This window comes from Miniopterus schreibersii (genome assembly GCF_964146895.1).
Source record: "Miniopterus schreibersii genome assembly, chromosome: 5".
Taxonomy (NCBI): domain Eukaryota; kingdom Metazoa; phylum Chordata; class Mammalia; order Chiroptera; family Miniopteridae; genus Miniopterus; species Miniopterus schreibersii.
The window spans coordinates 57,932,991-57,958,025 of NC_138106.1; the positions used below are offsets into that span (position 1 = coordinate 57,932,991).

A 25,035-nucleotide genomic window follows, 5' to 3' on the forward strand; every position below is an offset into this window, starting at 1 on the left:
CAGGATGTTTCGGCAATGGTGTTCTTAGCCCTGGCTTTGTAATGAAGTCATCTACTTCAGAATCTGGATGGTGCTGAGGAAGTTGCTTCTAGAATAGCTTCTTAATTGATTATCTGTCTAGACCTGGAGAGCATTAGTCTGCAACTTTTTTGAACCTTTTGCACTGGTTCCAGAGTTAATTTAACTTTTGGTTTTCTCTCTATTTCTTCATCAGCACCACACACAGTTTCCTTTTTGGAGCACTGGCTGAATTGCTGGACAATGCAAGGTAAGGCTCATCGGTGAACAAAGGTTATTGTGGGAACCTTCCACAGATCCAGTCTTGTTATATTTAAAGATGAAAAAATAATGTCTTTCCCCCCACCTGCAATATTTTGTGAATTGATTTGCTATAAATCAGCAATATTTTGTGAATTGATTTGTTATGAAAACAAAGTATTATAATAAAAAGAACAGGTGAGAGGAAGAATTATTCATCTTTATTCAGTTTGTATTTATGATCAAACTTGAAGTGGAGGTAAATTGGATGTTTGTTTCTATATACTAGCTTTAATAACCATGTAGCAGCAGATAGTCATTTGGATGTTTTTGAGTTATATATCAAATATGCTGTGTCTTGAGAACTTAGATTTGAGTTTGGGCATTTGTTGAAGTCTGCATCAAAGTGAATTGCATAGTTAAGGAGAAAAGAGCTAACTTGCTGATCTCCTACTATGTGTCAGACCCTGTTCTACGCACCTTATAGGTGGGTATTAGCTCATTCATCTTTACAGCAGCACGTTAAGGTAGTTGTAATTATACCAATTCTACAGATGTGGAAGTTGATGCTCAGAGAGGTTAGATGACTTAATCAGGAACCTACAACTGATGTTTGGCAGAACTGGAATTCAAATTTAGTCTGTCTGGCTACAGAACTCCCCTACCCCATTTTACTGTCTCTGATAAAGGCACTGATGTTTAAAGAAGTCTCTTTAACAATTTAAGGCTCACTTAAGTGTATTTGTGGGGGCTTGTGAGTTTTTCAACTAATCAAATATGGCCCTGGATTTGTTTTGTATTTGTGTTTTCCTATGACAGAAGATTTTACCTCCCTTTTCTGCAGAAAGCAGCCTACCCAGGTGGCAGTAGGCGGTTGTTAGATCAGGGATCTGGGCAGAGAGACCTAAATTCCCTGCCATGGATAAATGGATTTCAGCTTTTTACATTTGGCCCCCATTTTTGACCTAAGAAGGGAGATGACTGTGTGTGAATGCAGGATGTAGTCAGTTAACTAGCCATCCAGAACTTTCTGCACAGCAGTGCCCAGTACTAAGTAAAAAGTCACTAGTTCCCCCTTACAGGAGATTCTCTCTCTGTAGAACTAGTGGCATCACAGTTATCACAGAAAGGGAGGGGAGAAGAGAAAAGGAATAAAGTTCATTGGTTAGGAGAGCTCCAAACTCAGCTTAGAAGGAGCAAACAGGGATAGGTCAGGACTCAAGGACATTCATGGTGAGTGTCTCTTCAGGATTTCAGGGTTGCTAGCGTCTGCTTTGGCCCACGGCTCTGAAGCAGGGCCCCTTTGGTGTCCCTTAGTCCTTCCTCCCACTGAATGTCCGTTTTCAGCAGCTTAGTATCTGTAACTCTGAATGAACAGGTCTCAACCTTGACATTTGTTTCTCCGAGACTATACAGTCTATTTTGCCAACTGTCTTCTCTGAAGTTGTTTCACTCATTCATTCAACAGTGGAGGGCAGGTAAAGTCAGGATGCAGAAGAAATAGAACAAGGGGAACAGTTTATGCAGCAGATGGTGATTGGCAAAGGAAGACTGAGTTCAGATTCAGGGCAGTGAGAGAGATGTGATCAATAAAGCAATTCTTAGAGCAGCATTTGTAACCTGGCAGCCCCTGACCAAGTCCGGCCTGTCTCATGTTTGTTTGATTCATAGTGAAAGTTCACAGTGTTTGTAAAGAAAAGGAAGAAGTGAAGGAATTGTTTGTAAAATTTAAGAAACAGGAGGTGCCATATAAAAATCTGGATGCTGCACATTTGTTTTTGTTGTTTGTTTTAAAGATTAGAAATAGCAGCCTTGAGACCACATCCTCAAGGGATCAGGTGCGTAGCAAGTGCTCTCTTGGGACCAGCCTGTGCCTTCAGCTTGGCCATTGCTGAGGGCCCTGCATCCAGCCTGAACGCCTCAGTTCCTCTGCTCTCGGTGGACGCTTCACTTTACCACCACTGCCTAGATGCTAGTATTTGACATCAAGTGAGCTGTTTAACTTAGTCAAGTTGCTTGGTTTGTCTCACAAGGAAGGTCTTCATATAGTCCTGTGTTATTCTAAAAAACTATTTTATAGTATTTTATTCAAGATTTTGATGATTTCCTGTAGTTTTCAAAACTTGAACTGGAAGATAGTAAAGGAATACTGTAAAAAGAAAAGGAAATTATGTGGCTGTACAGGAAGGCGTGGTTAGGAGCCTCTGCCAAATACAATAGCTGTTCAGAGAGAAATTTACCCGGGCTAAATTACAAAGTCTATTATAAAATGTCTTAATGTGCTGTAAAGGTGAATTATTGTTCTGTGCCTTATACCCATGGAATTTCTGTATGAGAAAAGTTTCTTTGAAAACTTTCATTTCAGTACAGGGGCATTTATTGAGCACCTACTGTGTACATGGTACTCTGTATAATGTATAATTATATAATGGAAATAATGATACCTACGTATCATGTGACTGTGGTAAAAATGAAGAAGAGAGTCCTTCTAATAGTCAAAGTAAAAATAGATCAAAATACTTCATTCAGTGCTTACCTGACACACAGAGAATGCTCCAGAAATGGCAGTGGTAATAACACCAGCATTTCTGTATAGGGGGAGCTTAGAAGATTCAGTTGGTTAGACGAAGGCGCTACGGGGTTAAGTTTGAAACTAGGCATGTAGAGCAAGGATGTGCACATATTCAGATTATATGGGGTAGTTTTGGGTTGGGAATGGTGGGAACTTGGGGAGAGACTCAGATTTTCCCGTCAGACTCTGACTGCTGTTTTTATTACTCTGAGCTTCCTTCTAGACTCTTTCCCTCAACATACCCTCTTCTGCCTCTAAGACCTTGTTCCCCATTGTCTTTGTCCTTTCTCTCGCACCCTTGATGTTGAAGCCAGGATCTTCTGGCTTTTCCTCCTTCCCTTTTTAAACTTTTACTTCAAAAATACACAAATAATGCCTGTGAATTGTAGAAAATTAAGAAACAAAAAAAAGAAAACCTCACTCAGCAATCTTATCACATAGAGTGTGTGTGTAGGGGGGTCAGCACACTTCTCTGTAGAGGGCCAGGGAAGAAATAGTCTCACCTTTGTGTGCCACGCGTTCTCTGCTGGAACTACTCACCTCTGCCATTGCAGTGTGAAGGCGGCCATAGACAATATGTAGGTGAATGGGCCTGATTGTGTTCCAATAAAACTTTATTTACAAAAACACTTGGAGGGCCAGATTTGGCCAATGGGCTATATGGTATTCCCAGCCTCTGACCTAGAGAAAACCACTGTTAACATTTTGATTTCTTTCATTACAGATATACACATGTACACTACATATGTTCTTAAAAATGTATTCATGCAGTACATCATTGCTTAGGAATTTCGTTTTTCTTTTCACCTTTTTAAAAACCAAAATATATCATGAAAACCTTTCTCTGACTTCTGGATTATTCTCCAGTTTTTTAAAAAAGTACTCATATCTATTTTGTTGAGTTTTGTTTGTTTTTTGTGAAACTACCATTAATTCCATCGCTTCTTTTAAATTTCTGAGTTTCAGGCTTTGTACCATTCTCATTTTAAATTTCTGAGTTTCAGGCTTTGTACCATTCTCAAATCATAAGTGTTGGTTTATGATGACTTAGTAAACGCAGAGTTAAACACTTTAGTAATTAAGTTGTTCCTGAGGCGATTTAAGTGGATTTTTTTTAAACCACACAAGCTCCAGGTGGGATGGGCCCCGGGAGAGGCGAAGCTTTGGGGAGAGCAGCCCGGCCTCCCCAACTTCTCAAGGGCCGACCCCCGCAGACCCAGGGCGGCTGGGCGACCCCCAGGGCCTTGGCGCTGGGTGCCCGGGAAGGTGGGAGCAAACGGTGGCGTGGGGGGACACGCCCGGGGGTGCCCTCGGCGCCCCCACGCCCTCGGCGCCCCCACGCCCTCGGCGCCCCCACGCCCTCGGCGCCCGCGTTGGCTCCGGAGGCACACCCAGGGCTCGGGGCTGTGGCACCGGCCCCACGCCATCGCCGGCCCAGCGCTAACCCCGCGCCCCAGACGCCGGCCCGGGCCCGCGTACTCGCCCGGGGGGACGCCCGGAACGGGGTGCGCGGCCTCGGGCATCCAAGGCGGGGAGAGACGCGGGGGGACGGGGCAAGATGGTGGCGCACCACCCGAAGAAGGTGGGGGCGGGGTGGGACCGTCCAGGGCTGGCGGCGGGGGGCGCCCTGCGCAGAGCCCGAGCTCCCAGGACCTGACTCCAGGGGGCGCCGCGCCCACGCGCCGTCCTGGGGTGCCCGCTGGGGGCCGGGGGAGGCTGCGCGGGGGGGGGGGGGGGAGGTGGTGGGGGGGGAGGGGGAGGGGGGAGGTGGTGGTGGGGGAGGTGGTGGGGGGAGGGGGGAGGTGGTGGGGGGAGGGGGGAGGTGGGGGTGCGGGCTTGGGGCTCGGGCCCCCCAAGCCCTTCGTCCCTCCTCGCTCGCTCTATTGCCGCCAGCGGGGCGGGACGCGCACAGGTTAGGGGCTCCGCGCGGCCCATCAGTGTAATTAAAAAAATTTTAAAACAATTTCACATTGAAGCAACGATATGTTTGTATTTCCAGAGACGCGGGGGCTGCCAGACTTGACGTGTTTTCAGGTGAGCAGGTTTCTTTCTTTTCCTCCCTGTTTCCTTCTGCTGGGCCGCCCGTGGGCACTTTGCTTCTGTCTTACCCGGGAAGCCCAGCCCGCCCCTGGACCTCGGTGTGACCTGAGCGCTGGGCGACCGCAGCGACCGGGCCGGCCGAGACTGCAGGGGTGACGCTCATCACTCTGAGACTGTTTACAAAATTAGGGATTTGGGGGGTTTTGTGAAAGCATCAGAGTGATTCGGGTCAGTCACTTTGTCGGCCAGGAGAGAACATTTTTATTTTAAAAAGCATGTTAACTTAACAAGCATTTATAATGAAGTGCCCAGCATATTCAATTTACCACAGTTTGAAATGCACAAGTGAACGTGCCCTGTGAATGCTGGAGGCTGTGAAATTCACACCAGACATGTTTTCTTCATGAACTTCATTTTTAGTCGCCAAGCGTTTATTGCGCTCAGTAGTTCATTAGAATATCATGCGAATGAAGTTAGGTTCTGTGATCCAGTCCTGCAGTTAACACGACCTAGAGAAGCGTCTGTGGTGTTAAAAATGACCCCATCTCCATTCTATCAGATCTCCTGTAGATGCTGGCTATTGCTCACAGGCGAGAGAGGACTGTTCAGGATGTAAATCCATGTCTGTATTTAAAAAGCAACTCAGTTTAACTCAATTTTCTAAGTATTAAAATCTTGTGCAGGTGGATGCTTGTAGTTCACATGTTGAGCGATCTGATGAAACGTTATAAATGACAGTGTTCTCCCCTTTCTACTCTACAAGTTCTGAAAAGTGAGAGATAAAAGAAGAGTCAGTCTTTATTGCTGATAAGTGCTCCGTTGGAGTATGGAGCTTAGTGTGAGAGAGATAGTTGACTTTCTGATCAAACCCCAGAACCAGGCACTTGCCCACCAGGGGAGTCAGGCCTGAGGAGAGGACCTCTGCTCTCTGCAGGCCCCTCACTCCTCAGAGGCAACCTGAGAGATCTGAAAGCAGCCTCCCCAAATTACCAGTCAGCTGAGTGAGCTCACTGCTACAGGGAAAGGGAGTCAAGGGCCAGAAAAGGGCCTCTTTACTAATACCGATGGATCTCCAGTCCACACAGAAGGAAACAGCAGTAGTGGAGAAGAGGTCGTCTTCCCTTATATACCCAATTTTATAGAGTAAAATAGTATAAGTGTCTTTTGTCCAGGAGAGGCCCCAAGTATGGTGGGAGCACAGAGAAAGAATGCCTCACATTAAAGAGCCGGGACTTGAAATATGGATGTGAGTTTTGTCGAGTAGCATAGGAAAAACAGAATATTCTTGTCTGAGGAATTACTGTGAGAAAAAGAATACAGGTAGACTAGTTCAGAAGCTCATTCATTTATTCAATAACAACTTATCGAGGGCCTATTATGAATGAACCAAGTAATTATTCTGGGTGCTGGGGATGGAGCATTGAACAAAATGTTTCATTAAGTCTGTGCACTCATGGAACATGCCTTCTAATGGTGAGAGACAATAAAGAAATGAACAGATGCAGAAAACACCAGGTAATGGTAAGTGCTGAAAAGAAAAATAAATAAAGTGGGATAAGAGAACAGTGAGTGATGGGCAAGATGTGCTATTTTTCATGGGGTGATAAGGGGAATCAGCTAAGTAGGTGATTTACCAGCAAAGACCTGAAGGATGTGATAGGTGGAGCCATGTAGACATGTGGAGAAAAAGCATTCAGGGAACAGTGACCAGGTTAGGTCGATAGAGGTGAGTGTATTGCTGTTTTTTTCCTTCTGTAAACAGTGGACCATTGAATAACTTCGAGCAATGTCATTTGTGAAATTAGAAATGTTCTCTTTCCTTTTTTTAAAGATAACCCAGCAATAGCCTACTGGACGGTCTGTAGAAGTGTGAAAGAAGAGATAGCAGGGAGGCTGGGTTATGGAAATGACCTAAGTAAGATGTCATGAGGATTTGAACTAGGGCAGTGGTCTTAGAAATGGAGAAGGGAGAAGAGACTTAAGCTGCATTTCATTCAGAGCACACATGTTATTCATGAAGGGTTGAGAGGAATTTTCTGGAATCATAAATAGAACCAATGTAATCAGAATTCACACATTGTTTTTTTGTGTTTGTGGCAGGACACCAAGCAGGGCAGGACAGTATTTACCTCACTTGTCATGGTCATAACAAATGGAAAGAATCTTTGCAATTTGTGTTCAAAATGGCACTGCTTTGTTTAGTTTCTTTTTATGAAAAACTGAACTTGTGGGTTTTGAGTTTAAACTACATATTCATGTTATAAAACTGTTGTGTTTTTTTTGTTTTTTTTTAAAATATCTTTATTGATTTCAGAAAGAGAAAGGGAACGAATGGGAATGATGAGAAAAGGTCATTGATTGGCTGCGTCCTGCACGCACCCCCCCAGGGATCGAGATCGAGTCCTCTACTGGGGCATGTGTCCTGACTAGGAATTGAACTATGATCTCCTGGATCATAGGTTGATGCTCAACTGCTGAGCCATAAAGCTGTTTTTCAAAAAACATTTTTATTGACTTTTTTAGAGAGAGAGGAGGGGAGGGGGGAGAGACAGAAACATTTATGTGAGAGCCTAATGTCTGTTGGCTGTCTCCTGCATGCTTCCTACCAGGGATCAAGCCTGAAACTTGGGCATGTGCCAAGACCGAGATCCGTCAACCTTTCGGCTCATGGATGACGCCCAACCAAGTTTTTTTTTATTGCAGCAAACCATGCTATGGTCATAAACCTAGCAAATTAATTTTTCCAAACAAAGAAACCAAGGCCAGGGGTTTTGCACCAACAGATAGAATTTGTTTGGGTATACATAGTTAACCTAGGTATTGGGTTAATTTTCAAATTATTTACTGAAGCCCTTGAATTATTCTCTAGTCTTAGGTTTTCTTTAGGTAACTTGAGGGCTATAAATTTCAAACTAAATATATGTTTAGCCATGGGTGCTTTATCTTTCTGTGTGTATTAGTTGTAGTAAACATGGGTATGCATTTGATACACTTTTTCCTGCTAATTTTCTGTTTATTTATTTATTTTTATTGATTTGAGAGAGAGAGAAGGGAGAGGGAGAGAGAGAAACATCCATGCCAGAGAGAAACATCGATTGGTTGCCTCCTGTATGCACCCCAACCACAGATCAACCCTGCAACCTGGGCATGTGCCCTGACTGGGAATCGAACTGGCAACCTTTCAGTGCACAGGAGGATACTGGACCAATGGAGCCACACGGTTACTCAGGCCAGCCTGTAGTGTGTGGATCCTTGACTTCGTGTAGGAAAGATATCGCAACACAAGTCCAGATGGATTTGAGAGTATGTTTGTTGATGCTGGGGACAATGAAACAAAGGAATAAATTAGGGTAGAAGAAACAACAGGGGAGAGCCTGGACAGTGCTCTGCTTTGGTTCTCTAGAAATGTTATAGGAAAGAAGTGAGCCAAGGCAGGGCTGCCATTAGCTCACAGGGAAGTCAGAGAAAAAGAGGGTCTTGGAGACAGGATCAGGGGGTGAGCCTAGGTTGAGCTGCCTCTGCCTACTGCTCCCCTGGCTGCAAGTCTCATGGGGACCCTTAGAAATTAGGAAGAAATAAAAAGTTCACGCCCAGGACAGAGCATGGGCGGGCTCTAGAGTGAGCCTGCATTGAGTCTGTCCTGAGGGCTTTTTATCCATTTTTTTTCTCTGCAAGAGAGAATCTTAGGGGAAGGTTTCAGTAGAATATTTATCAGCTTTCCAGGTGCATTTTAAAGTATGCTGATGCATTAAAATAAGTGTATAGGGGAGTTTGGGGTAATTCTTTGGTATTGTTTACTGTTTTACTTTTATCTTAGGCCTGTCTGGCTTTAATGGGGTTTTTGTTATTTGTTCCCCAACTTCATCTGTCCTTGGGTTTAGTTGGAACAAATGGCATTAATTGGGTCTTTGTTCTCTATTTTTCCAGGCCAGGGTGATTTAAACAATGTAGTCTCTGATTAGGGAGGACACTTGCTCTTAAGTGTCCTTGGTTAGGGAAGATAAGGTCTTGCAGTTCACAGGCTGGCTGCGAGCTGCCCAAACTATTTGGCCTTGTTTAATTTTTTTGTCTCAGTTTCCCCATTCCACTTGCCCAGGGATTTTCCTGGCTTCTTACTATCCTGCTACAACACCAGCCAGGGCAGATATATATTTTTTAGTGCTTACCAAAGGACACTGGGCCACGTGCTGAGTGCACACTGTGCCTGCTTTTAAGGAGCTGGCATCCTGATGTGGGCTCCATGGAGAGTACGGTGTGTGTCTGCACTCTGATGGGTAGCGAGCGGGTCAATAGCTTTCGCCGTATCTCTGGGGCAACTGTGTTCCAAAGAGTGTAAGACCCACTAGTCGGAAAGAGAAATAGATATGTGAATAGGCATTTAAACATGCTGTGAAAGGAGGGAACACAGATTATAAAGAAAACATTCAAAATGGGCACCTGGTGACGTGGAAGGATTAGGAAAGCTTCCTGGAAGAAATCTTAACGGAACTAAAGACCTAACCCTCCCCCTCCCCCTCCCCCCCCACTCCCCAAGACCTTTTTTCAGTGCACAGAATGATGCCTAACTACTGAGCCACACAGGCCAGGGCTCAAAATATTTTGAACATGTATATTTATAAAACTAACAGACTGGGGAGTTTAAATCTATCAGTCCCTAAAGGAAAAAATAACAATGAACATACATACTTGGAAATTTGAATGAAATACTGCATCAGAGTTTCAGAGGGTAAGACTACCACAGCAAGTGGTAGATCTCTGAGAAGTAATGTTGGAACAGCATAGTTTCAAATGATCACCATAAGTATAATTTTAAGAATGAAAATTTGTGAAGTATTTTTAATTTTATTATAAAAATGCACACACAACAGAGATTGTCTTAAATCATTTCTTGACTACTTGCGGTCAGTACTTGCTCTTGAGCAGCTTTCTTTGCTTTTACCATCTTGGCAAGTTCCTAGGAAGGGGGAAAGGTGTTATTTAGAATTCGTAGAATAGTGTTTGGTATAAATAGTAAAATATTCAAATTGGATAAATCTATAGTTAAAGACACCACTGAAAAACTTGATTTCACTAACTGTCAGTGCTCTGAAAGTCTCTAAGACTGGCCATTTCTTTGTAATTTTGGCCCCATGACTAATGCGGTATTGAAATGAGAAAAATCTATAAACTTAAAAAATCTGCAACGACAACAGTAACAAAAGAAGCATGTTCAGGTGGCTTTTATTGGAATTAACTACTTGGAAGAGAGTTTGATGTGTTTAATAAGAATGGCTTGGCTTGACTTTAGAATTGAGCTTTGGTGGAAGGGAATAAAATTTGATCAGTCTGAATAGAGGGATCCTGGAACCATATCACCATCTACCTTTATTCCCTCCCCCAGGGAAGAAATACGTGGAGTCTAAAAGATGAGTCAAATTCTAGAACTGAGCATGTCATTAATTCGTTGTGTAGATGGTTTATGTTCATGCAAAGCCTTTCTTTTGCTTCACTGTTTCCCCCCTGCAATTTCTTGTGAAATTGTAGTCAAAACGCCTTTCTGAGCTGTGTCGTTGGGCCATAACTCTGCCACACAGTGGCTGCATTTGAGGAAGATGAATAATTATGCGAGCAGCATGACTTTCTGATGAACAAATTAAGCCCAGTATTTATTAGTGATAACTCCTTTCTCTTACAGTGGATAATGAAAAACTGCAGGGTGGATTCATGTTGTGCTTCTTGGATGATGGATGTGGCATGAGCCCTGGTAAGTTAATTATCGAGATACCTAACTAGCTGTTGGAGAAAACAGTATGGAAACTCATAAAATAAATAAAAGTAAATTGAGCTATCTGTGCAAAAGTAGGTATGGAGCTATTAAGGAATATAAACCCCAGCCTTAACATACTGTTGAATTCTTTAAGGTTTAAATAGTTCCGCTGACAGAATAAATTCATCGTAACCATCTAAAACTAAGACAAACAGTGAATGTAAATAAATATTGCCAGAAAAGTGAAAGGCAGAAGGTGCCTGATGACTTGTACGAAAACGCGTCTGGGAATGAATGGAATATAAATAGTTACTGGCTGGACGCTGAGATTGTTTTTAGGCCATCCTTCAGGTATTGCTTGTGAGACCTCTAAGGCAGTTCCCAGTGCTTTTAGGCTATTTAAAAATTTCTGCTTAACCTTGAGGTGGAGGTTATCTCTCCTTGTTTTTTGCAGTTTGTGATTTTTCTCTGCGTGTTAAGGGCTTCATGTCTTCGATTGAATGTACCCATCATAATGAATACCTCCACAGTATATTGTCTGCTTTATCTTTGTATCTTCAAGGCTGGCAAAAGCCAGCACGTAGTAGGTGCATAGTACCTATTTGCTGTGGAATTGAAATGTTATTTATTTCATCTGATGAGGCCTTTGAGTTATTTGGGCTAGCTTAACCCTGAATTCTTACAGCACTTGTGTATGTGCCACAAGCCAAGGTTTTTGAGCTTTAGGTTTAAAAATGGTGAAGGAGTTCAAGTAACATGGGACTGTCTTGGTTAGTTCCACAGAGGAAAGAATGCTCATTCCTGCTGATAGAAGCAGAGGATACAGAGTAAAGCAGTTCTCTTCTTCTGAGTCTTGGAGGTTCCCCGTTGGTCTGAATAGTCCAAGAATAATTTATTAGCAAGTTTAGAAATGCTCATATATCCTACTCAGTTCTTGTTCTGACTTTGTTTGGATAATTTTGATTTTTCCAGGTTTGATTACAAAGTATTGTTGGTTCTCTAGTTTTTAACTAAATAAGAGAGAGTAGAATTTGTGAGAAAACCATGCTGAAAAAGCAGTTTCAGTTTTCACTTCTAGGTTGAATGTTAAGTTTATGTTTCTGAATACTTTAAATAAAAGAATGTGTGATACATTCTAAGGCAGTTCTTTAAAAAAGAGAAGCAACTCATTTTATATGGTTCCATGAACAAAATGATCAAAACACAGGAAAATGACAAATATTCAGATCTTCAGAAGGAACACGCTTCAGCTGACATATAGAGTAGTGTTAAAAAAAAAGCACACTAGTGCTGAGAGAGCAATTCTTTATTAACATTGGTTAGAAATTGAGTAATAAGTTACAGGGAGTTTATCTGATGATTGAAAATAGAATCTATCTGTTGTCCAGACTGAGCCAGATCACTCTGGACCCACAGAAACTGACTGTAGTAATTTCCAAACTCTTTCACCTCCAGCCTTGTCCTGTGACAGTCCTTTCCCCATACAGAAATCCTGAGTGGATTTTTTCCTTTTAACATAAATCATATCATATTACTCTGCTGATTGAAACTCCTAGTGGTTTTTCATTACTTTAAAATAAAATTCATACCCCCAGTAACGCTTTCAATTTCTTGCATTATTTGCCCCCTGACCTTTTCTCCTACCATTCACCTCCTTGCTTACGGCACTCCAGCCACCCTTGGCTGGCCCTTCATCATTTGAACCTCACCTCAGTTGTCACCTTATGAAAGAGGCCTCCCTGACCATTCTATCTGCAGGACACACTCCTGTTAATTCTCTGTCACATTACCCTGGTTTTGTTACCTTCACTTAACACTCTAAGAAATGATTTTGTTTATTTACCTACTTCTTTCATGGTAGGTTTCTCCTACCATGACATAAAGTTATTGAGGGCAAGGGTGATGTCTGTCACCCTTGTTCTGACCCTCTGCCCTGAACTCTGGCCACCATACATAGAAGTCTATGGATTGTCTAATGAAAACCATGGGATCTGATCTTTGACACATCTGGGTTGTAATCTTGGCAGTAGCAGTTATCAGCTCTGTGACGTTAGGAAGACTATATAAACTCCTTAAACTTAAATTTCCTTATCTGTAAATAACATGCAGATAATAATAATATCTTCCTTGTAAATTTGTTCTAAATATTAAATGGTGCATGTAAAGTATATAACATAGTACCTAGAACATACTAAACAATCAGTAAGTTTTAACTAATATTGCCATTATGGATACCCTCACCTAATGTCCAACCCTGTGTAAGAACATGTGGTAAATGTCAGGTTAGCTTCCTACAAGCAGAGTGGTAGCTTTTACACACCCCATACCAGGTGCCACTGAACTGTAGCATGTGTTCCCTCAGACTGACACAGCGTCCTCAGAACAGTTCTAGAGCATATTTGCAAGTGGGCCAATTGGGAGACCCATTTCTATCTTTCCTTGTTTCCCTGGGAGCTTTCTGTTTCTGGAAGGATGTATTTTCTGAAATCCAGAGGATTTTTCTCTGGAATTCCAGAATGCCCTGAAGAGAACAGAAGACTAACTCTAAAAGTCTGAAACAAGTAGCCATTCCTCCCCAGGCAGTATCAGACCAGAAGCCATTCCGTTCTTAGTCTCACATGGGTTAGGATAAAGGCCAAATTTATGGAAAATTCCTAGTGGTACAAGTAACCATAATGCTTAAAATTTATTAGCATTTATCAAGCGCTGTCTGTTGTGTACATGGTTTGAAAAATACATCCCTTATTTAATTCATTTTATTTATCTTTATCAACAACTGTGCTACAAGTATTAGTAGTTCCCTTTTAGAGGAAATTACGCTTCAGAGTTTTAAACTCTTATTTACCCCAAATCACATGGCTAGGTCTGTCTGACCTCCTTCAATGTAATACGATTAAGATCCTGGTCAGAGATTAAGGAGCCTTGTTTCTGGACCGTCCCAAGAGGTATGGGTTTGTCCTGATTCCCTGAGATATGTGTGTCATCCTAACACCTGAACAGCTGGCCCTGTGAACTACTCATGATCCCTGACCACCTTAAACTTTTATGGATTACAGCGGAGGCATCAGATATCATTTACTTTGGAACATCCAAGAAACGGATATCAACCTTGAAGTTTATTGGGCAATATGGCAATGGTCTTAAAAGGTGAGAATTTTGTTCTTGAAGGCATATGTTATTGATATTGGAACAATATTTAGTTCAAGGCAATCTTATGCAGAATGGCCCAAGTTTATAAAGCTTTAAAAAGAATATAAACTTGGGAGTCCCACCTTGTTTTCGAATCTCCATACTCACAACTGACTTGGATCTTGACAACATTTAAAATTAATTTTCAAATAGGCGATGAATCTTCTTTCAGGAATTGCTGTACTTTAGAGCTTAATTGCATCTCTGTGGTTTATTGTTTCTCAAAACATAGTTTAGCACAGGTGTTAGTTGTGTCCATGGCTTTTTTAAGTAGAATGTCTCAATGAGGGGCAAGGACACAGGCCATGATCACCAGTGTGGCACCTGCCAGGGAAAGACAATTATTACCCTCTTCAGCCCAGATAGCCCCTTATCTCCACAAGTCATGGCTCAAGCAAAAGTGTGGGCTGGATTAGTTCAAATCCGTCTGTTCTACTTTTGGGGGGGGGGGGCGGGGAATCATATTGTACCCTCTTGGTGATGGGTCAGCAAAACAGTGGAGTTATTTCTATGAAGAGAAAATCCATTATAGCACACAGTATCCTGCCTGCCTTTTCCTTCTTTTCAGTATTTGAGATGTAAACTGTTATGTTTTTGATTTTTAATATAGCGGATCCATGAGGATTGGAAAAGACTTTATTCTTTTCACAAAGAAGGAAGAAACGATGACCTGTGTGTTTTTTTCTCAGACATTCTGTGAAGGAGAAGGTCTGAGTGAGGTAAGAGTTTAGATTTTTTTTTTGGTTCCAATGGTATCAGTATGGTATCATTTCCTATCTCAGGAGGTAAAATTATGAATTCTTTCTGATTATGATTTAGAAATTTAGGGATATGTTTGGGAAATGAAGAAAGGGTGGCTGGGGTCCTTGGCAGCCTGTCTTTATTGACCTTCTCTTGGGTTTTTAACTTCTAGGCAGTTTTCAGAACTTTATTTTCATTATCTATGTAGACAAATCTCCCACAATAAGAAGCTCCTTTTGGCACAATGAGATTTTTGGGAAGAAGCCTGCAAAACATTTCTACCACTTGTGCCATAAATGGATTACCTTTTCTTTTAAAAAAATAATTTAAAAAATATATATCTTTATTGATTTCAGAGAGAGGAAAGGAGAGGGGCAGAGAGAGATAGAAACATCAATGATGAAGAGAGTCATTGATCGGCCGCCTCTTGCACGCCCCTGCCTGGGAATTGAGCCCACAACCCGGGCATGTGCCCTGACCGGGAATCGAACCCCGATCGCCTGGATCTTAGGTCGATGCTCAACCACTGAGCCACGCCCGGCCGGGCTGGATTATCATTCTTAAAAGAAATAGAATATTGGATTCAAAGTCTTGGAATAAAAAATCTAAAGGAATAGAATGTGAAATAGACTTAAAATTGTAGTTCCAGTGACAGTAATTTCAACTCCCTTTGATGGCCCAGAGACATTATATTAATTTGCAGTATCTGAATTTTACTATTAAGAACATCAGTTATAATTCAGTACAGCAAATACATGTTGAGCAACTGCTGTCTGCCCAGCACTGGGTAGACCTTATGGAAGGTAGAAAATAAGCAGAAAACCATCTGACGGCCAAAGTGTTTTCAGCGCTATCACAGAATAAGGCAGACACATATGAATTGGCTAAATAACAAAATAGGGGTGTTTAAAAAGAATGCTATTCAACAACTATGTGCTTCTGCTGTTACAAATTGTCAAAAACGATATAGGTGGAGACGTTAGCCTTGAGTCGTCAATGGCTGTTTTATGGAGTGAGCACACCTTGCAACTAGAAAGGCTGGTTTGTGGAGAGAAATGGTGTTCAGCCAGTCTCAGACCCGGAGATGAGAACGGGGTTTAGAGGGACAGTATGAAAATGGGGGATCGCCCAGCAGGAGCAGAGCGTGCTCGCTGGCTGCAGAGGAGTGGGGCTGGGTAATAGGAACAGTCTGAAGGCAATAGGGAGAAGCTGAGTGGGTGCTGACATGAGGAAAAGCGGTGCTTCAAGCATTTATGTTGTACTTTATGTATATAAAGGGCATGTGAAACTGGGCCAAAGGTCTGTTTTCCTAAAATGGACCATTATTATTATTTTTTTACTAAAACCAGTAACGTCTTCCTGTTTCCACAGAGGCAGTCTCTCCCAACAATTTTAGCTGATTCTTTTGATTTTTTTTCTGGATATCTGTGTGCAACAAGCTTGTATGGCTTCTTTTCTTTTTTCTTTTTCTGCAGGGGAGATATTTAATCAATAAATTCACAAAAATCAACCTTGCAATAAAACTATACAAATATTTAGCCAAAACTGTACAAATATTGCACAACTGTTATGAGTGTTTCCAGCATGCAGTTTGGCATTATAAGAAATCACAAGAAGAACCATGCCTTTGTGCAGGTGCATTGCTCCTTTTGATTTGATTTAGGCATTAACCTCCCATGATAAAAGAGGAGGCTTTATATATTTTTCCTCTCTACTCGTATCACACACACATCCTTCCAATTCCATAGCTCAATTGTAATTATGGTTATAACAATATTCAGTGTTTACATTATGAGACTCTATAAACACTATTCATAATTATACCATGTCATAAATGGTTATTTTTTCTCCTTCCTGCACAACTTTTTATTTTCCCTGGAATCAGTAACTGTCTGCTTAGTGTTCTGTGTATTTATAACACTACCACTGAATGCTTGTTTTCCTGTGTCTTTACCACTGCTCATGTGCTGCAGCTCACACTCCTGCTTTCCATGGGTGGTGTTCAGCTGCCATCATGAGATCTGCCCGTGACATTGTCCACCCAAATCTTTACATCTCTCTTCTGTGTTAAATCTCAGATCCTAAATCTCATGTCTTCTTTCATAGCTTGCTCCCCCTTTTCGGTGTAACATCCTCCAGCAGCATTTTAGCAAGCGTTCATGAGAGGTAAAATGTTTTGAGCTCTCAGATGCATGAAAATGTTCTTGTCTTATTTGAAAAGGTAATGATAGTCTGGTTTGGTGATATTGCTAAGTTTTTCTTCAGAACTTTGAAGGCATTGCTCCATAATCTTCTGATTTCTAGTGTTGTTGTGAGGGAGTCTGCAGCCATTTTAATTCCTTGTGTGTGACCCATGCTTCCCCCTCCTCTCTACTTTTTGAAGGTCAGTAAAATCTTCTTTGTCCCCAGTATTCTGATTTCAGTGTTATGCCGTTGAGTGGGCCTGTTTGCATCTTTGAGTGGGTCTGTTTGCATCCATTGTTTGCTGGGCGCTTGTTGGACATTTTCATTCTGGAATCTCATGTCCTTCAATTCTGGGGCATTTTCCTGTAATATTTGAAGATTTTCTTTCATCTATATCTTTTTGTAGCTTCTATTTCTTTGCTGGAGAGGATGCCCTTCCATCGAAGGGCCACTCAGACACCCACCCTCACTCAGACTAGGACAATTCAGACACGCCAGCCTACCTCACGGGCACATCTTTGGGATGTGGGAGAAAACTGGAGTACCTGGAGAAAACCCACGTAGACTGGGGAGAATGTTCCAGCTCCACACAGACAGTGGCCCCTGTGAGAATTCTTTTCTCATCAATATTGTAACAGAACAACGTTGAACAAAATGACATTTGAGAGCCTGCTGTACTTTAAAGATTAGTCCAATAAAATGCCTATTGAAAGTTCTGAGAGTGTGGGTGGAGCTTGGCAGCTATGGGTGTCACGATAGTAAGATCTAGCTGGCTGCTTTATTGGGAAATCCTCAGTGTAATTTTCTGTATATCTTTTTTTCTGGGCTGGTCACATTTCTCAGAGAAGACTCCTGCAGTATTCTGCCTGAAGGCTTACCTGACAGCTTTCTGGGAGCCAAATGAGAGAAGAGATCTGGGGTTCTCAGTACCCAATAAGTACATTTTCACTTAATCCCTCTCATCTCAGTAAGGTCCCCTGACAACTGTACTTGGCATGTCATCTAATTCAGAAGTGCTTTGTCCCATTCTTTACAGCGAGTGAACATCTAGTCCCTGTGGAGGTAGGGGAGGAGCTCTTGCCAGATGGGGGTCTGGATGCGCTTCTGGCTCTCTTCCCCCTTTGCCCACTGCTAGAGTTAATTCATATCATCAATTTCTGAGCCTTTTAGGGGATTCTGGATTATAAGTGAGGCTGGTTCTGTTTTCTGGCATGGGCTTCGGATTGGTTTTCTTAGATACGCTGTCATTTGCTTTTCAGTTTCTAAAATGCTGCTACTGTTGTCTCCTCTGCCATTCTACCCATATTTTAAAAGAAAGCAGAAGTAGATTCCACCTGTCCCCACATTTCACAGTTGACCATTTTAGAATAAAACCCCGAGTATACATATTTGTTATGTGTCTCTTCCTTATAAAACTGGAGTACAGGAAGGAAATAAACTTTTAACTTTGTGTTTGGTTTGGTAATTTGGATGAAGAGTTGACTGAATTACAATCAGACAAAAGGATGATGGTTTTTATTTGTGTGTTTCATAGTAAATTGATGTGTGGTGTGTGTTTTTTTGTGTTTTTTTTTTAATAGGTCGTGGTTCCAATGCCTTCATGGTTAACAAGAACCAGAGAATCTGTTACAGATGATCCTCAGAAATTCTCAACTGAATTGTCTATAATTTATAAGTACTCTCCCTATAAAACAGAAGCTGAATTAATGCGGCAATTTGATACAATCTATGGGAAATGTGGTAAGATCATTGAAACTTTGAAATTTTGATGGAAGTATTTGTTTTCTGTCTTTTGAAAGGCACTATATGTATGTGTTCATATTTTTTCTCTTTATAATATCACATGGCATCTCACATGGGGCAATTATTTATTTTATCCATATAAGTTTTATATTAAGAGAATCCAAACATATAACTCTAAGTCCCTGACAGTGGGAGAAAGGTTTGTACTGCCACGAACTTGGTGAAAATGGATGAGAAGAGGGTGATACAAGCTCCGACCACAGGGGCTCCGTAGTCGCTGCACCAGGTACCAAGGTTAGGAGATGCTTATTGCAGTGTCTAAGGTTCGATGATACCAGGTTTATAAGAGCACCTTATAAAGGAATGAATCTAAGTTTCTGTGGCAGTTAGCAAAAGCTTTGTAGACATTCTTTTTCAAATTAATAAGTCTTTTTTTGCGTTCTTTCAACTCCCACCAACTTTCTACTCAACACGAATGTACCATGTCTAGTACCATTTTCCAGTGCCAATCTCTCTCTAGACTTCCAACACTTTTTATATCTAAAAGCAAAAGAAGCCTCCCCTAGAGAAAGCTATGTGTGCTCTGCTTTTTACCACTCCTTGATTTATGTATTGTTCATAGAAAAATTCTGAGAAATCTGTTTCTGACTTAGCTTACGTTACTCTTGTTTTTTTTTTTTAAAATATATCTTTATTGATTTCAGAGAGAGGAAAGGAGAGGGAGAGAGAGAGATAGAAACATCAATGATGAGAGATTCATTGATAGGCTGCAGCCCGCAACCCGGGCATGTGCCCTGACTGGGAATCGAACCCTGATCTCCTAGATCCTAGGTCAACGCTCAACCGCTGAGCCACACCTGGCCGGGCAGCCTACCTTACTCTTGAAATTTCTTCTCTCATCTGTGGCATCTTGTTTAATAGTGATGTTTTGTGTCATCATTTTCTCTTTCTCATAGAGAAAAACATTGGCAATTATAGTATTCATTTTATTAACACATACACGATATACTTTGAGGACAGTTGATGTATTCTCTTGACTTCTAATTGTGATGTACTCTTAAAATTACCTATGAAGAGTGTACTGTTTCCTGAATACTTTTCTAAATGGTTTATAAAAATTAACTCATTTAATCCTCAAAACAAGTGTGTTTTAGATACTTGATCAGCTCCACTGTATAGATGAGAAAAATTAGGTTCAGCGAGGTTAGGAAACTTATCTGGGGTCATTGCACCGGTAAATGGTTGATCCAGGATTTACACACAGGCATTTTGGTTCCCAAGACCAATTCTTAACCACTGTGCTGTTCTCCCTTGCATTTAAGTACTACCAACAAAGTGTAATTGGTTGTTCTTTTACTTTCTCTGATAGTCCTGCTTGTCTTCATATTACAAACAACTTTGGGCTTTTTTGTTAAGTATGCTTTAGAGCAGGGTCAGCAAACTATGGCCCATACCCATAGTCCAAATTCATCTTCATATCTATTCTTGTAAATAAAGTTTTATTGAGATATGGCCACACTTACACATTTATATATTCTTAGTGGCAGGTTTTATGCTACAATGGTAAAGCTGAGTTGTGAGTAGTTGTAACAGAGACCATATGGTGTGTGAAGCCTGGAATATTTATTACTTGGCTCTTTACCAAAAAAATTTGCCAACACCCCTGATAGGGTCTAAAAGCAGTATACTTCATATTTGTACAAAAATTTAAAACTCATATTTGTTCTTATGTGCCTTGATTGTAGTTACACCAATGAGAGCTTTACCGGTAATACAAATTTGGCTAAGGCTCCTAACAATATTTATAATGCAAATTATGAAAAGTGCCCAAGTTTTAGAATCCACATTGAAAGAGTTATAATAAATTGAGTAATAATAAGAAACACTGTACTGTAGAAGCTCAACATTCTCTGGCAGAGAGTGGAATTTGCTATAAGACATATATCTTGGAACTTACCCAAGCATAGTTACCGAAGTACAAAGGGAAATTTGGCCTAGAGGAGGCTTAAATTAATAGATGTGATAATATCACCATGACTAATATTTTGCGTAGTTAAAATATTGACAAGTCAAACATCTGTTTTCCACTAGGTACTTTGCTGGTTATTTATAACTTGAAGCTTCTGCTTAATGGAGAACCAGAGTTGGATGTTAAAACTGACAAGGAAGATATACTGATAGCCGGAGCTCTTGAGGAGTAAGTAATGTGTGTGTGGGACAGAGGGTCTCAGAATGGCACAGAGCTGTAGTGAGGAGCCCTCCGTCCTGGTGCCAGGTCTCAGGCTATTGGGCCTTAGCGCTAGGACAATTCATTTTACCTTTGTTGCAGATGAAGAAAGTTAGGCTAGACTGCTAGTTCCCTAACCTCACTGAGCTTCTGAGTGACCTGGGCAGCTTCTTACGAAGTGTAGGATCTGTGTCATCCCAGACCTAGTGGGTCAGAATCTCCAGACATAAAGCCTAGAAATGAATATTTTCTCTATGTTCCCCAGACGTGCCAGCATGTTTGGGGACCACTGGAATATAAGATTTCTAATAATCTCTAATTCCAGATGTCCTGTTTGATGAATATTAAAACTGGGGAGAAAAAAAAAAAGCCCATACAAAGTTCATTATTCATGCAGAGCATTAAATAGGCATCAGCATGGTGTGTAGTAAAAAGGAACAGGACCAAATGTCAATTGAGAATGGCCATGAACTGCGTGCTTGCATTTTATAAATAAATAAATCGACAGATTTGTTTTTCTTGGCTATTAGGAATCCATAGAAACAATGAGAAAGTGGTAGGGGGTGTGGAGAGATAATGAAATGGTGACTAAACCCAGGTTTCTCTAAAATAACTTTGTATTTAAAACTTACTAGCTTGAGTGTGCAGCTTTTTAGTGTTAGAACTTTAGAGCTAGAGGGAATTTAAAGGAATTTAGTCCAGTTGGAGTCATTATATATACCAGTGTTGTCCAGTAGAAATACAGTGCAAGCTACAAATATGAACTACATATTTACTCCTATGTTTTCTAGTAGCCACATTAAGAAATGTAGAAAGAAACGGGTAAGATTAATTTTAATGTTTTAATTTAATCTGGTATATATGAAATGTTATAATTTCAATTTCGATGTAAAAATACTAAGAGATATTTTACAGACTCTTTTTAATATTAAATTTTTGAAATCCAGAGTGTATTTTAAACATACAGCACATATCAACTTGAAATAGTGCCCAATCGGCACGTATGGCCAGTGGTTGCCCTATTGGACAGTGCAGTTTTAGACTAAGATATTAACACCCAGTAAACAAATAACTTAAAGAAAAACTTTTTTTTTTGCCTTTGAAGTAAAATTTAGAAAGTCTTTTCCACAGTTAGAAAATATAATGTTTGGTAACACACTTTTAGATTATCTTCTCTATTTTTTTCTGATTTATATTTTTCTTATTGCAACATGTGGAATTCTTTTTTTTCTTTTTTTTAATATATCTTTATTGATTTCAGAGAGAGGAAAGGAGAGGGAGAGAGAGAGATAGAAACATCAGTGATGAGAGAGTCATTGATCAAGCCCGCAACCCGGGCATGTGCCCTGACCGGGAATCGAACCCCGACCACCTGGATCCTAGGTGGATGCTCAACCACTGAGCCACTCCCGGCCAGGCTGGAATTCTTAATTTACACAGAAATGGAGGTTATTTTCTTTCGGAAAAAATCCAGCATAATTATTATTGGGCAAATGTTGGGAACCCTTTTGTCAACATTAATATTCCAATATCAGAAAGGAGGTCCAGAATTGTTACTGGCACCTCCATTACTATCTCCCCCTTTTCCCATTGGCCCTGTCCTTCCACTTAAGAGCTGGTTCTAAAACCAATATCTCATGCTATTTAAAAGTCTTGAGCATAAATTTTCAAACAGTTATCTGTCAGAGTGCTTTGGCATTTCAACACTAGCATCAGGAAACAATACATTATTAGAGGAATAATTTGACAGCTCGTGCTTTGGGGAAAAGTTCTTACTGTTTCCAGATTATTTAATGAAGCCAGAAGCTTCTTAAGCCATTTAGGCAGTTAATTATAAAATGAAGAAAGTGGATCAGACCTAGGATATGTACAATTTCACTTTGGAACATTGCATTGGATTTCTTTTTTTTTTTCCTCTTTTTTTTTGATTTTTCAACAAAATTTTTCTTTTTTTAAAAAAATATATCTTTATTGATTTCAGGGAGAGGAAAGGAGAGGGAGAGAGAGAGAAACATCAATGATGAGAGAGTCATTGATCGGCTGCAGCCCTTAACCCGGGCATGTGCCCCGACCAGGAATCGAACCCTGATCGCCTGGATCCTAGGTCGACGCTTAACCACTGAGCCATGCCCGGCCGGGCTCAACAAAATTTTTCATAGTTTAATCATAAAGTTTTTTAAAGACAAGGATGGAGTCTTCTGAGGAAGGATTAGTGTAAAGAGGCCATAATTTCTGTACCAAGGATGCTACATATTTTATGGCTTCCAATACGAGTACCTTGGTGGTTCCAAAAAGGGGTGGCACCTGAGTTTTCTCCTCTGAAAAGTTGGTGGGTTCTGACATTAACACCCCATTCCTCTTCACTAAAAGATTGGAAAAAAATTAACTCTTGGGGCTAAAAGAACACTTCTGGATCAAGGTAGGTTTTTTTCCTGACACTTCTTGCATTTATGACTTCTGATATTTGAACTTCTAATCCAGTACAGCTTACATTATCTCGGTTCTAGAATAGTGGTTCGTAATGAAATAACTCCTTTACCATTTCTTTTTCTTTCTTTCTTTTTTTTTTTTTTAAATATATCTTTATTGATTTCAGAGAGAGGAAAGGAGAGGGAGAGAGAGAGATAGAAACATCAATGATGAGAGTCATTGATCGAGCCCGCAACGCGTGCATGTGCCCTGACGGAGACTCGAACCCTGATCGCCTGGCTCCTAGGTCGACGGTCAACCGCTGAGCCACGCCCGGCTGGGCACCATTTCTTTTTCCTGTGGTTATTATATCCCCCTAAACCCACTGGGCATGATTGTACATCTGTCCAAAACAAGTTTCAGATGTTAGAACTGTATTATTTTCACCTTCCTTCTTAGATGTTGTGGTCCTGCTGGTTCTGAAAATAATTTAATTTTCTACATAGGAATAGGGAAATATAATCTTTCAGGCTTTTACTTGGCCTCAGAGAAGAGGTGTTCTGGTATTACTTTCTTCCAATTTTGTTTATTGTAAAATCAAAAGTGAAACAGTATTTTAAAATTTCTTTAGGAAAAGAATTTGCCTGTTATGGTTGTTAATTTGTATTATTCCATTCTAGTGTTGAAGTGTAATTTCTCATAGTTCTTTTTTGCTTGTTTGTGTGTGCTTTTTAATCCCCACCTGAGGATATTTCTTTCCATTGCTTTTCAGAGAGAGTGGAAGAGGGGGGGGGGAGAGAGAGAGAGAGAGAGAGAGACACAGACAGACAGAAACATCGATGTGAGAGAGAATGATTGGCTGCTTCCCGCATGCTCCCTGCCCGGGGGGGGGGGGGGGGGGATCAAGCCTGCAACCCAGTGTGTGCCTTTGACGAGGAATCAAACCCGAGACCCTTCGGGGTGCCAGCCAGACCTCTAACCAAGGAGCCACACTGGCCAGGGCTCACATTTTTTTTCTTTTTCTTTTTTATTTATTATTGGCTTCTAAACTTCATTCTCAGTTATTATGTAGTCTTTTTTCCATTTTAATGTTATTCTTTTATATTTAAAGTTTTCAAAAATTATGGTTTACAGTCAATATTATTTTGTATTAATTTCAGGTAAACAGTGTATTGGTTAACAATCATACTTTACAAAATATTTCCAGTATCCAACTGGCACCATACATAGTTATTACAGTACTTTTGACTGTATTTCCTATGGTGTACTTTAAATCCCCTTGACTAATTTGTAACTACCAATCTGTACTTCTCCATCCCCTCACCTTTTTCAGCCAGTTCCCTAAACCCCCTCCTCTCTGGCAACCATCAGTCTGTTCTCTATCTGTGAGTCCGTTTCTTTTTTGTTTGTTCATTTATATTGTTCTTTAGATTCCACATATAAGTGAGGTCATATGGTAGTTGTCTTTCTCTGACGTCTTTCACTTAGCATAATACCTCTAGGTCCATTCCTGTTGCCTCAAATGGTAAAATTTCATTCATTATTTTGGTTGAGTAATATTCCATTGTGTGAATGTCCCACTACTTTTTTATCCACTCGTCTACTGATGGGCACTTGGGTTGCTTCCATAGCTTGGCTCTTGTAAATAACGTTGCAGTGATCAAAGGGGTGCATATATTCTTTCAAATTAGTGTTTTGTGATTCTTTGGATATGTTCCTAGAAGTGGAATCACTGAGTAAAAAGTTCCATTTTTACTTTTTGAGGAAACTTCATGATGTTTTCCACAGTGGCTGCATCAATCTGCAATCCCACCAACAGTCCATGAGGGTTACCTTTTCCCCACATCCTCACCAGCACTTGTATGTTGATTTATTGATGATAGCGAATCTGAGAGGTGTGAGGTGATATCTTATTTTCGTTTTAAT

The 25,035-nt window shown here is 40.8% G+C and overlaps 1 protein-coding gene across 1 annotated transcript in view; it reads left to right on the forward strand.

The window, feature by feature from the left end:
* MORC1 (MORC family CW-type zinc finger 1) overlaps nt 1–25,035 on the forward strand; it is a gene marked incomplete at its 5' end in the record, with an annotated part of 137,846 nt that overhangs the window by 3,603 nt on the left and 109,208 nt on the right. Inside the window, 7 exons of the mRNA XM_081138323.1 lie at nt 215–268; nt 4,830–4,864; nt 10,545–10,613; nt 13,673–13,763; nt 14,416–14,524; nt 18,311–18,470; nt 20,565–20,670. Of these exons, the coding sequence (XP_080994449.1) occupies nt 215–268; nt 4,830–4,864; nt 10,545–10,613; nt 13,673–13,763; nt 14,416–14,524; nt 18,311–18,470; nt 20,565–20,670 (624 nt within the window). The remainder of the gene's footprint in view (nt 1–214; nt 269–4,829; nt 4,865–10,544; nt 10,614–13,672; nt 13,764–14,415; nt 14,525–18,310; nt 18,471–20,564; nt 20,671–25,035) is intronic.